General features: G+C 37.2%; 1 protein-coding gene across 3 annotated transcripts in view; it reads left to right on the forward strand.

Annotated features, from left to right (window-relative positions):
* The window catches only part of MIB1 (mindbomb E3 ubiquitin protein ligase 1), a 64,506-nt gene that overhangs the window by 18,763 nt on the left and 32,880 nt on the right, over positions 1–12,863 (forward strand). For all 3 annotated transcript variants that reach the window (XM_015855418.2, XM_015855420.2, XM_015855417.2), the window contains exons 6-12: positions 1,046–1,250; positions 2,861–3,044; positions 3,345–3,489; positions 4,557–4,690; positions 5,572–5,679; positions 7,715–7,912; positions 10,003–10,154. In XM_015855418.2, the coding sequence (XP_015710904.1) occupies positions 1,046–1,250; positions 2,861–3,044; positions 3,345–3,489; positions 4,557–4,690; positions 5,572–5,679; positions 7,715–7,912; positions 10,003–10,154 (1,126 nt within the window). The remainder of the gene's footprint in view (positions 1–1,045; positions 1,251–2,860; positions 3,045–3,344; positions 3,490–4,556; positions 4,691–5,571; positions 5,680–7,714; positions 7,913–10,002; positions 10,155–12,863) is intronic.

The raw sequence follows: 12,863 nt of genomic DNA on the forward strand, positions 1-12,863 counted from the left end.
TCACAAACGTGCTTCCTTCCACAGCAGTTTCTTCTTCAACAGTATCAAGTCTTTTCTTGGCCTTTCTATCCTCTGCAGACTTACTGGCATCGCTAATTGCAGAACCACATCTGGTGTGGATTTCAGTCTCTGGGATTGGTCTCCCTCCAAAGAATGATTTTTGTGTCAGACTATTTGTTTCTACTTGCTATTACAGCATGGGGACCCTTTCTCTTATTGCATCTTGCAAGGCATTAGTATTGTTAAAGGACTTCTGCTGACCCTCTCCTGTGCGACCAGCATTGTCACTGAACTCAATGTACAAGAGTTCTGTGGTTGTCACTCTGCTGTTCTGTGGATGACAGCAGATGGCATCCTCTGTTTCTATCAGTGAGCACTTGTACAAGATGCTTCTCTCATCAGTTACCACAGCTTGAGGTGTGCGAATGTATGCTCTTTTCCATCAGCTATTGACTTTTTGTGATGCCTTTTAAAAGTAAGCATTTTCCATGGTGAAGGTTTTTTGCCCAAAAATTTGTGAGTTTTCTTTTTTGTAGCTGCATTCCCACTTAGAACACCACAGTCACTTTCATGATAAGTCATTTTCGAGATAGTCTTTTGACAGTTCTTTTTCCATGTTCATGAACTGACCAAATTCAGAACCTCTTTCTGTGGGCATTTTGCCTGTCTTTCAACATATGGAGGGATAGGTGGCACTTGGTATATGATTACCTCAAAACTAATGGAGCTAGATGTTTCCAGATGTCTAGCACCATATGATAGCTATTACATCTTGGTTAGGAGCCATAATGGAATAAGTGCTTAATATTGACCATCTTTTTTACTTGCCTTGAAACCTCAACAAGAAATAGATTATTTAATACCCAGAGATTCAGAATTATTTAACCTGTTCATATTTATTTTAGCTCTTAACCACTACAGTTTCATAGATAAGGAGCCTCATGGTTATCAGCTCTGTCAGAAATGAATTTCTGTTTTTGAGATTGCTTGGAAAATTACTGTAGTCATGCGAACAACTTCTTGTCTTTTTTTTCCCCCATTTTAGGTGAGCAAAATGGTAACAGAAATCCTGGTGGTCTGCAGATTGGTGACCTTGTAAACATCGACCTTGATTTGGAAATTGTACAGTCTTTGCAACACGGTCACGGGGGATGGACTGATGGCATGTTTGAAACCTTAACAACAACTGGAACAGTTTGTGGCATTGATGAGGATCATGACATCGTAGTACAATATCCAAGTGGCAATAGGTTTGCTTTACAGCCCTTGTTATTATCACAAACTTTCTTTGACTTTGGCATGTGTGATCACTTACTGCCAGAAAGGTTCTCTTCTGCTTTTGTGTACATTAAGATATCTCTGAGAATTTTTATATTTCTTCTTCAATATGTGATGAGGACTTAGGGTAATTATAATACATATATAAAAGCACTCAGAACGTAAAGGATTTAAAGCTGTAAGTATGGACAGGGAGGTTTGCTGCCTTGCACACTTAGAAAAAGGTTGAGTCCATAATAATGAAGTTGTGGAACATGTTATTTCCAAAATGTGTTTTATGCAGTTCCTGTTTTTTCATTATTATGAAGTATCCCATGGCTTCAGGGAGAATGGTAATATCAGCCTAATGTAGGAAAAATTCTTAAGAAAGCTGCTGATGAATGTCTGTGTTGGGAATCTCAACTAATAATATAGACACATTGACTTGATCTGTATCTAGATATTGTTTTTTTCAGTGGGGATTTACTTTGTGTAACTGTGAAGCAGGAATAGGAAGTGTTGGGGAAATTGTTGCCAAAACCACTAAATTCAAGCCAGATTTTATGTTCTGTGAACTGCTTCCATTCTAATGGGTTTCAAACACAGCTGTACTGATAGATATGAGCCGATATATCCAAATAGTTTTGTCATCTTGCTTAGAGGTACTGGTTTTCTCTTTTAAAAGCAGCCACTAATTAGATTTTATTTCAGTTCTGTCTGGAGACTGACCTATTTAATTTGTCCCAAAGGAGCTAAGAATCATTGCTCTTGATGAACTTCATGTGGTTAGTGATTGCCCACCATGCCAATCTATTTTAAAAAAAAGTATCAAGATTTATATCTGTCAAGATTAGCTTTGCCTTATTCAGGCTTTCCCTCTGGACATTGCCTGTTAATGTTGCAAAGTAATGCAAAACAAATCTTCTTTCCCAACTACTGTGAGCTGTAGGGAAGCAAGTGGCTATAGAGGCAATCAGAGGAGCTAATGTGTATTGTGTTTTTTTTCTTTGACTGTCAGTCACCTGATGCTTCTCAACCAGATCAAACAGTTGAATGCTAGTATAATCAAAAAAAGCTAAATTTCTGTAAACCAATGAAATTGGCAGTAAAAAATAGGAATAGCTCAGTTAAAAATTCAGATGCATCTCGACTATGCATGTGATTGGAGAATCTTTTTATAACTCCGTATTTCATCTTCTGACTTTGGAGAGAAGGGGCAGCATCCAGAGTTCTTCCCTTGTTGTTTCTTGACACTGCAGTCATTTGTGAGACAACTTTAATCTTTCCTGTTCCAATTTGACTCCTTGCCCTGGAAAAATGAAATAAAAAAGATACTTTCAAGAGTATTACACTGTTGTGAGCTGTTAGCTTGTAGGACATTTCTTCTTTGTTTCAGTAATTTACATCTCTGAAGATGGCAGTATTCAACTAATGAGCCATGTTTGCTCATATGTGCAAGAAGTAAACAATATATGCTTCAGCATCAGTTTGCAGAAAGTTTTATGCATACAAGCAGAACCTTACCTGGTTTATTTATTCATGTTTTTTAACATTCATTTCACTTCCCAAATTTAAAATCTACTTTAAATGATTTTTTGTCTAGATGGACATTTAATCCAGCTGTTCTCACCAAAGCCAATGTTGTCCGAAGTGGAGATGCTGCTCAAGGTGCGGAAGGAGGTACTTCTCAGTTTCAAGTGGGTGACCTTGTTCAAGTGTGCTATGACTTGGAGCGAATCAAGCTTCTTCAGAGAGGTCATGGAGAGTGGGCTGAAGCAATGCTTCCTGTAAGTAGCTGTGTGATTGGACTCAGGGTGATTAAACTTGTGTAATATTTATTGTTACAATTGTTAATAATATCTGGAGGCTGTGAAACTGTGATTTCCAGAAGTTCCATGAACTTCTAAGTCAGAGAAAGTATATTTCACCAAACAGTGTTTAATACCTAGCCAGTTGAAACTTAGCTAGAAGGATTAGCAACTGTACTATTACACAACTGGTTTAATAATATTTGCTTTCTGTAATGTTCAGATATATCAATACTTTTTTTCTTAGTATATTCACTTCAGATCTTTTCTTCATTGCAGACTTTAGGTAAAGTTGGTCGTGTCCAGCAGATCTATTCAGACAGTGACTTAAAGGTAGAGGTTTGTGGGACATCTTGGACATATAATCCAGCAGCTGTCTCAAAGGTGGCATCAGCAGGATCTGCTATAAGCAATGCATCTGGTGGTAAGTTTAAAGAATAACCAGTAACGTATGTGTGACAAGTTCTTGAGTTAATCACAGAATTGTTAAGTACTGATACAGGGGTTTGTATGTAAGGTTAATAAAATTCAGACTGGATGTTTGTCTACTCCAATATTATGCTTCATGGAGAGATAAAAGGAGAAGCTTACAGTAGGCATATAGTTATTTATAGTTGTTATCTTGATAGAAGCAAAAACTCCAAATCAAATGCATGTTTCTCTTTGGCTATGCTGCAAGTATATCTGAGGGCTTTAAAGCTGAAGTGGTTGGAAGGGATGTTGGATTGGAACAGGCTGTAAGGCATGAAGAAGGTGTCACTGGGAGAAGGAAGCAGCACATCTGTTGTTTAAAGCAGGTTGGAGATAGCAAGCCTAAATGAGGGGTCTGTTGCAAGCAGTTACTCATGATAATATTCTTAAAAGATTTTGTCTTAAAATTTAATCAGATATGCCTTGGGCTACATTATCACATTTGGTTCTGTTGAACCTGCTCGTGTTCTTAGAATCATAGAATGGCCTGGATTGGAAAGGACTATAACAATCATTTAGTTTCATCCCCCCTGCTATGTGCAGGATTGCCAACCACCAGACCAGGCTGCCCAGAGCCACATCCAGCCTGGCCTTGAATGCCTCCAGGGATGGGGCATCCACAACCTCCTTGGGCAACCTGTTCCAGTGCGTCACCACCTTCTGTGTGAAAAACTTCCTCCTAATATCTAAAATAAAACCCTCCCCCCCCCATCTTATTTTAAAACCATTCCCCCTTGTCCTAAAGTGTTAGTGTTTATCTAATACTGATGGCAGAATGATCATCCAATATACATTTTATGTTCTATTGATTGTTTCATTAGTAAGTTGTACTGAAATGTCTTTTTTTTCTTCTTTGTCATAGCTAATTGTTTTGTTCCCCCCCTCCCCCTTCACATATTCACGTTAATGTCAAGAAATCCTTCTATGTAGGCTTTTAGACTTTTTAGGCTTTTTTTTTGTTTTTCTGTTCATTTGTGGCTAGAATTATAGCCTTAACTGTGGTTTGTTTAATAATTGTAGAGAGACTGTCCCAGCTATTGAAGAAATTATTTGAAACCCAAGAATCTGGAGATCTCAATGAAGAATTAGTTAAAGCTGCTGCCAATGGAGATGTTGCTAAAGTGGAAGATCTGCTAAAGAGACCAGATGTGGATGTGAGTAACAAGGGGTCCTATAAGGCTAGTTATTCTTAGCCAATCAGTAGCATGCCCTGCATAGGAGTAATACACATTATTCTGGTGCATCATCTCCCATTTGTTTTCCCTTTGAACATCGCAGAGGGGTATCTGAAAATGCAGCTTAGTTCCCTGTTTCACTGGGCAAGTTTTGTTATGCTGTCTGCTGTGAATAAAAATATTTTCAGTCCTGTGTCTTACAGAGTTACTCTCACAGTTAATGAAGGGTCTTTAGATTCCTTTTGTTTTTCGAAAACAGAAGGAGGGAGGATAGGTTTGAATGAGTGGACTTTTGTGTTGTTTTTTTTCCATGTTTATAAGGTAGATCACCTCATATACTCTCTCAAATAGTGTTTCCCAAATTGTTTAATCACGTTGCTATGTAATTAAACAGAAAATATTTAAGGACACAATTCAGGGAAAATCTTACAGAATCACAATCGGATTTTTTTCTTCACTACAACAGTAGGTATTCTTGTAGGAAAAGGACTGATGTCCCATCATTTCTGAGGGCCAGTTCGTAGCTCCAGATTATACTAAGTGTGTTTTGTTCAGATTGACTTTTGTTGTTGATGTAAATTAGGAAATGAAGTAACGTATAGCTTAAAGAGGAGAGCAGATGTCATTGAGACCTCTTTTCAAAAGCTTCCCTTTACAGAAGCCCAAAGGTAATCTATGTATATTTTTAGTCCAGCTATCATTAAGGTCTTAATGTGTGAAATAAATGCTTCTTCTTTCCTCCAATCTACCTAATGCTATAACAGTAAGATAGAGTAGGCTTAGGAGGAGATGTATGTATGCAGTGTCTCATAGGGGTATATGCACCTTGCAAATTATTTCAAAGTGTTAATTGCTTCCAGGTAAATGGACAGTGTGCTGGACACACAGCTATGCAAGCAGCTAGTCAGAATGGCCACGTTGACATTTTGAAGTTGCTTCTGAAACAGAACGTGGATGTAGAAGCAGAGGTAAATGAAATATTTCAGTTATATGCTTTCTGTACCCTTAAGTTTTAAACTTAGCTACATACATGAACATCATATCTATTGGAGTTGCTTTCCTGCAATAATTTGTGAATTCTTCTGGTTTTATTTTAGTTTGCACTACTTGCAAAGTATTTCTAATCTTTCTAATGTGTTTTATACTGATAACAGGTTAACTGCTTTTGCTTTTTGGATCTGTAGACGGCTATTAAAACAGCAGAGTAATAAAGGGTGTAGAAAAATTTACTTTCTTTTTTCATTGTATGTAACCAGGCTGCAGAGAAACGAATAGGGCTTTTTATACAGATTGCTTTTCTTAGAATGTGGCAAAGTGTTTTGTGTTCAGTGTAAGATGTGTTGCTTTGTATTTAGAAGCTGGTTATGCTGTGTTGATATCACTGATGAAATGTTACAATCCTTGGTACTGAAATAACTTTCATATTCACTGGTACACCTTTGCTTTGTAGAAGTTTTCTACTTAAATGGCAAAAATGACAAATTTGATTCAGTACTTTGTTGCTGTGGACTAACATCTGTGAAACACCTTTATTTTAGAAGCAGTATATTGGCTGCAGTACACACTGTGCACTGTTGTAAGCTGTTATAAACTAGTCTGAGCTGCTTTCCATCTCTACTATGGAATCCAAGCTGCAGCATTAAGTTGTGGACTGATACTTTGATGTAAGGAAGGATTAGATTCATTGCAGAAGGAGGTTAAAGTGTTACCTACGCAGCTTTGAGATAAGACATCTTGTAAATCACCTGGTAGAGTTGTTAGTGTTCCTGTTATCACAGTGGTAAGAAGATTCATCAGTGTCGCCTCCTCTGTGCTTACCTCAGCTTAATTCTGAATTCAAGTAGCCTCTATTTTGTCAGAAAAAAAAAATTGTTACTGACAGCTTAAGAAGCCTGTTATTAAATAGTAACAATATGTAGTAGCTTTCTAGTGCACTGAAATGAATGGATTAGCAGCACTGACAATATTGACATGCATAGAAATGCAACACTTTTAGTATTTTGTTCTTATATTGAAAAAATTAGATTTATATTGTCTTAGGAAAAATGCTTAATTAGTTGCTAGCTTTTTCTAGGTATATTAATAGGCTACTACGTAGAAATTGCACAGTACAAGTTAGTTCCTGAGGTTACTGTTTTTTACAGTGACCTTAAAAAAAAAAGTATAATGAGCTTAAAAAGAGACACAGTGATATCTCACTGTGTATATAAGTTTAGACAAGCAGCTCGCTTATGGAAATTACTATATCACTGAAATCTCTTATGTTTTCCATTTTCTTTTTGCTTTTGTGTACTCTTGCTAATGTTGAAATCACTTGATTGATATTTTCGGAGGTATCTTAGAATAATCCTGAGTTGGATGGGGCTTACAAAGATCATGATGTCCACGCCCTTGCCAGCATGGCCTTCTCTTATGAATGTTAGAACAACCGTAACTAGAAAATCTGTGACTTTCATCTAAACTGAGACAAACTGAATTTAATCAGAATGTTAATGCTGTAAAGATTCATCATAGAATTCAAACTTGCATTTCATTTCAACTTCAATTGCAGATTTCCTTCGGAAACAATTTATGAACTCAAAGTTACGACATGATAAGCTCTAATACATGTTAGCTTTATGTCACGGGTTAAGCCATGACACTTTATTATATGAACAATTCAATGGTCTTCTTCCATGATTTGGAATTTGACAGGTCCTGGATTACAGAACGGGTTATCCTTAGTTATAGGGTGGATGATGTATTGTGTTTTTGTTTGTTTTTGTTGATAGTGGTGTAGCACTGAATATCAGATATAATAGAATACATACTTCTGTACACTGACACATTCTTTCTTCTCTATTAATCCCTTGTGGTTCAATCAGTTATTTTATTAGTTTAGTAAATAACCTCAATTCCATTCAAATATCCTCTTTTTCTTCAAAGAAGTTTTCATGGTTCTGTTTAAATTCTTCTTGAAATGAAGTGTAGAATATATAGGTTAAAATAATGTTTCTGCCTTAGGATAAAGATGGAGACAGGGCTGTCCATCATGCAGCCTTTGGCGATGAGGGTGCTGTGATAGAGGTTTTGCACCGAGGCAGCGCAGATCTGAATGCTCGCAACAAACGGAGGCAGACTCCACTTCATATTGCTGTCAACAAAGGTCATCTTCAAGTTGTGAAGACTTTACTGGACTTTGGCTGCCATCCTAGTCTCCAGGTAGCATGGATGTTAAATACCTTGAATGTGAATCTGTTCTAGTGTGTGGATGCTGTGTATGGATAATAGAATAATTACGGAAAATAGGATGGAAGGGAACAGACTTTGTGAAGTTATTTCTCCCATCTTCTACCCTAATGTGACCAGCTGTAATAGAAATGCTGTTATATTGATTGGTTTTCTAAAAATCTTGATAAAGGCACCTGATTTACTCAGGCATGTTCATGTTAATTGATATTTTCACAGACTGTAGTTAGCTGTGATAATTTTTTCTCCAAATTCTTGCTTTATCTCATCTGCAGCTATTTGCAGCTTTGAGTTTTTCTTTACTTGTTGATGCTGTGGAAAATTTCATTGAAAGAAACCCTTTCCCCCCTCCCCCCCCAGAACTGACCTATCATTGATACAACTATTTAACCAGATTCTCTTTTAAAGCTCAGACTTTTATCTAAAAGGTCATGATATATGGGGCTCTAAGTTCCATAATTACACAGGCAGTTTTACCTTTAATGAATATGGTGGAAGCTGTGACATATGAGTGGAACCTACTGTTGAGAAGGCAGAGGAGAAATCTGCTGTCAAATAAGCATCTGTATTATGCATGAACTTTTGTCTTGAGTTTAGTTAAGGGTGATAATGTGCATCATACAATGATCTGTGGGTGGCCAAAATGAATATCTCTGACTTGAAATAACAGAAATGCATTTGGTTTGACAATTTCTGTGGAATGGTGCTGTGGATCTCTACCTGGAAAATAAAAGTCATTGAACATAGTGAACTTTAAGATCTTGCAGGTCTGAACACTAACAAGCAAATGTGAGTAGGTGACTGACTTGGTGGATAAGAGCACAGGGTAGTCAGATTAGGCACGACTGGAATTTAAGTGCCCATCACTCTTCTACTTAAGCCCATTCTCTGTGTAAACAGAAGCGTGTTAATTTGTAAGCAGTAAATTCAGCAAATGCGATCAATTAGATTGGATAAAAGCTACATAGTTGAATTCTAGCAAACTGGCTCAAGTGTTTCCTTTGACATTTTTTGTTTGTCAATTTGTGATTCTCACGATAAAAATGCGAAGGATTTGTTTTCATATTACAACCTATTGCTAAAATGTTCAGTTTGTGTGTTTATCAGTTAGTAGCTGAGTCAGTGACAAAAGTCTTCCTGACTTATATGGTGTTAAAATTTTACTGGAAGCATAAATCTGGAGAGTTTGCTTTAGATAGCAGCAAATAAGCATAAATGGATGTGTTTTCTCACTGTTAATCACAGGACGTTCCTTTTTAGCCCAACCATTTGGGTTCTTGAATAAGTAATGTACGAACCACTTTTAGGAATAAGTAGTATTTCCCCTTATTTGGGATATTTGAAGAATAAAATGACAAGCTAAAAATATAAATGATTTGCCTTCAATTTAATTATGCAATGAAATCACAGAAATATTCTCATTTTCCTTGTGTAATGTAATCCAGAATGAGCTATAAGAAGTTTAAAAGCTTAATATTGCTTGTGACATTGGCCTTTGCTTTATGGAAAATGATGCGCTTCAGTTAAAATGACAGATGTGCCTAAATTCATTACTTGGTCTGCATTTTATTTTTGGTTCTCTTGAAGCTTTTATTTCATACCACTTTTTGGCACTATTTTTTACATGGTTAATTACTAACTCAGTCTTCACCATCATCACTCAGAATTCCCTGCCTGGCTCATCTCTGTTGCATTCTTGTTGCTGACCTTCTGTTAGTCAGAAATGTTAATTTGGGCATCTCATTAATCCAGATGTGAGATACAGAAGATTATATCTATACCAGTACGTTCAGTATTGTCAAATGCAAGGCATATTTAAACTCTGGTTTGGAGTTCTGGTAGCTGAGGAAACATAGAAAACATGGAGCCCAGGGAGGGATTATCTGTTAGTGTTTGCAAAACCAGAACAAGAGCAAAAGCACCGTGCTCTGAACTCTGCAATATAGACACACTTCTAGAAACGAAGATCTGTTTTGTGTAGTCCATTTTTCCTAGTGATATTTACATGTTACTTCTTAATGTGGATTCATACAGAAACTGATGTAAGCTGTTTCTGGTTTCAGGATTCTGAAGGTGACACTCCGCTCCATGATGCGATAAGTAAAAAGCGTGATGACATCCTGGCTGTATTGCTAGAAGCTGGTGCAGATGTTACTATCACCAACAACAATGGCTTTAATGCTCTTCACCATGCTGCACTAAGAGGAAACCCAAGGTAACGGTTTGTTTTTAAAGAATATTTTCTCATTTGTGAAAGGAAGATAAGTGCATAGGAATGTGGTATTCTTGTGAAAGGTCCTTGAGCCTACTTACAACTGTGTTTCTTGAGGTTTTTATATTGTTCAGGAAGGAATTGTTTCTAATAGAGAGTAGCCACAATTAGAATGAATCCACTAATCTGCTGCATTCAGTGTTGTGTTGAAGCAACTCCAGATGTCTGTGTAAGTTTTCAAATAGGCTTTTAGAAGTGAGAAGTGAAGCATTTGTAAAAATGCTTCTATTCGTCTTGAATGTTGGAGCTGGGGAAGGGAGTGGAGTTTTTAGGAACACCTGAGTGATTTCTAAAGATACTGTGTGGGTATAAAGTGATAGGATTGTTGGGTTCAATTGCCTTTGTTAAAAGGAACATGTAATTTTGTTTCCCCAAAAGCATAGATAGGAAGAATTTCCTCTTTATGTAACAGGTCATTCTGAAGAAGTTAAATTTAAGGCATAGTTTTTGTGCTAGTTGCACACTGTGCATCTGTGTTCAATCCTCAGTTAAGATAGTTTTCAGAAAAAACAGTTGCGTCAGTAGAGCTTGATGGGAGGACTTGCTGGTTGCTTATTGTGGTATTGGATAAACTGATTTTCTTGAAGGCTGTTATTGTAACAGGACTTTGGTGATATTGTGTGGTGGAGAATTGTACCTTTGCATGAAGAGTTTGCTTGCTAAATTCTGCTGCTTTTCAGTTGAGTGAAGCTGGACGAATAAGGGTGTATGTTGAATATGGGAATAATATGGGTGAGTGTCTTAGCATGTAGCTATCAAGGCTGATAGTCAAAAAGTAAATATGAGCATTTACATATGTAAAATGAATGGAATCACTTGATAAGCTGAAAGCTGTGGTTGGGAGTGTTAATGGGAATAATAACTGTATTTACTGCATTCTATGGTGCCTGTAGTAGGTCTGTAAGGGAACATTTTGAGAATATGGTGAAAGGAGCATGTTTTTGGCATTCGAAGACAGTTGTTTCACAACCTGGCAACTTATTCATTTAACGTGAACTCTCCATATTTACATTAATGGCGTTAACCAGGAATACTGTGTGCAGTCTCCAGTTACCTGGATTGGATTCTTTTTAATTTTCTGTGTTGCTTTCACAAGGCTGTTGTCACAGTTGGTTTGTGTGAAAAACGATCTTGATATGAAATGCAAGGAAGGTGTGTGGAAAAAGAGCTCTTTGTAGGGACGTGGTGGATGTTTTAGGAGCTACAAGATTTTTCTGTGACAGAGAGATCAAAATTGGAGCTTGGTGTAGTTTGGTTTGACAGCTGGCAGAACGTGAGGCATAGTACAGATTTTCCCAGAATCCTTTCTTCTTTCTGAAAGATTTTACTTAAAGAATAAAATTATTTCCAATGTTAGTTATTTGAACCTTGTGTAGGAGAGTGGTTAGGCCCTGGAACAGGCTGCCCAGGGAGGTTGTGGATGCCCCGTCCTTGGAGGTGTTCAAGACCAGGTTGGACGGGGCCCTGGGCAACCTGATCTAGTAAATGTGTATGTTTGGTGGCCCTGCCAGGCAGGGGGGTTGGAACTACATGATCCTTGGGGTCCCTTCCAACCCAGGTCATTTTGTGATTCTGTGATAGGTTTTCCTGTATATGTTTTGACTAATATCTGAAGAGGTTTGCTGTATAAAGCAGAAAGTAGAAATCTTCTTGCTGGTTGCAGCTGTGCTCGAGTACCTCTGAAGCAGGTAGAAAGCAAGAATCTTTTGTTCTACAATGAAAGTTGGCAGTTTCTTTTTTTTAGAATTAGGCATTTCACACATCGGCATGGGAAGAAGTTAATGGGAATGAAAAGATTTTGAAGATTTCTTTTGTACCACACCTCCAGACCCAAGTTATTTGATTCATTTGAGAGTTGAGTTCTGCTTTCCTTTAGACCTGAATGATTTTCATTGATCTCATTATGTTGATCTGTAGTTCTGCCACTGGCCTCTTTCTGCATGAAAACAGGTGGCTTTTTTATATTTGACTCCTTTCTAATCTGCTATAGAACGATAGTACTAATCTGTTAAATACACTGAGCACAAACAATTTCAAGTGCTGTTAATAGTAATACTCTGAATTTTACCTTGTAACTGTTTTGGATCACAAGCAGTACGTAATACATTCTGCTTGAAGCCTTGCTTAAGCACTTACTTGTATTTCCTCATCTAAGCTTTCTAAGCTGGAGTTTGTGTGGCTTGAGGCTATGGTGCCTTATATGGAATAGACTGCACTAGACTCCCCTTAAGGTCAAATATATAAATATATAAATAATTGTTATATGAGTGTTTTGTTTTTATTAACAGTACCGTGAACCTTTACGCTCGGCAGTTGTCTCTTCAGTGTTAATGAGATTTTTCAGAATAAAATTGCAATATACTGTACAGATCAGTTCTGTTTCCCACCTTTTCAACTTCTGCTGATGTTTGAACTATTTATGTACCTGTGACTTTGAGTTTTTCATCTGAAGATGAGACTGTAAAAGTGTGGGTGTATTATGTATCCATTGCCCCAGTTAGATGGAGATTTGCATTGTATCTTGTGAAGAGAGCTATTCACACTGCAGTCAGCATCCTAAATAAAGGCTGCTTTTGGAGCTGACTTCTCTTGGCACACATGTACTACCAGTTCCTCAGACCATTCTGCTAGATTTTAGGTTAAAAAAATATT

The sequence above is a fragment of the Coturnix japonica genome, chromosome 2 (genome assembly GCF_001577835.2).
Source record: "Coturnix japonica isolate 7356 chromosome 2, Coturnix japonica 2.1, whole genome shotgun sequence".
NCBI classification, from domain to species: domain Eukaryota; kingdom Metazoa; phylum Chordata; class Aves; order Galliformes; family Phasianidae; genus Coturnix; species Coturnix japonica.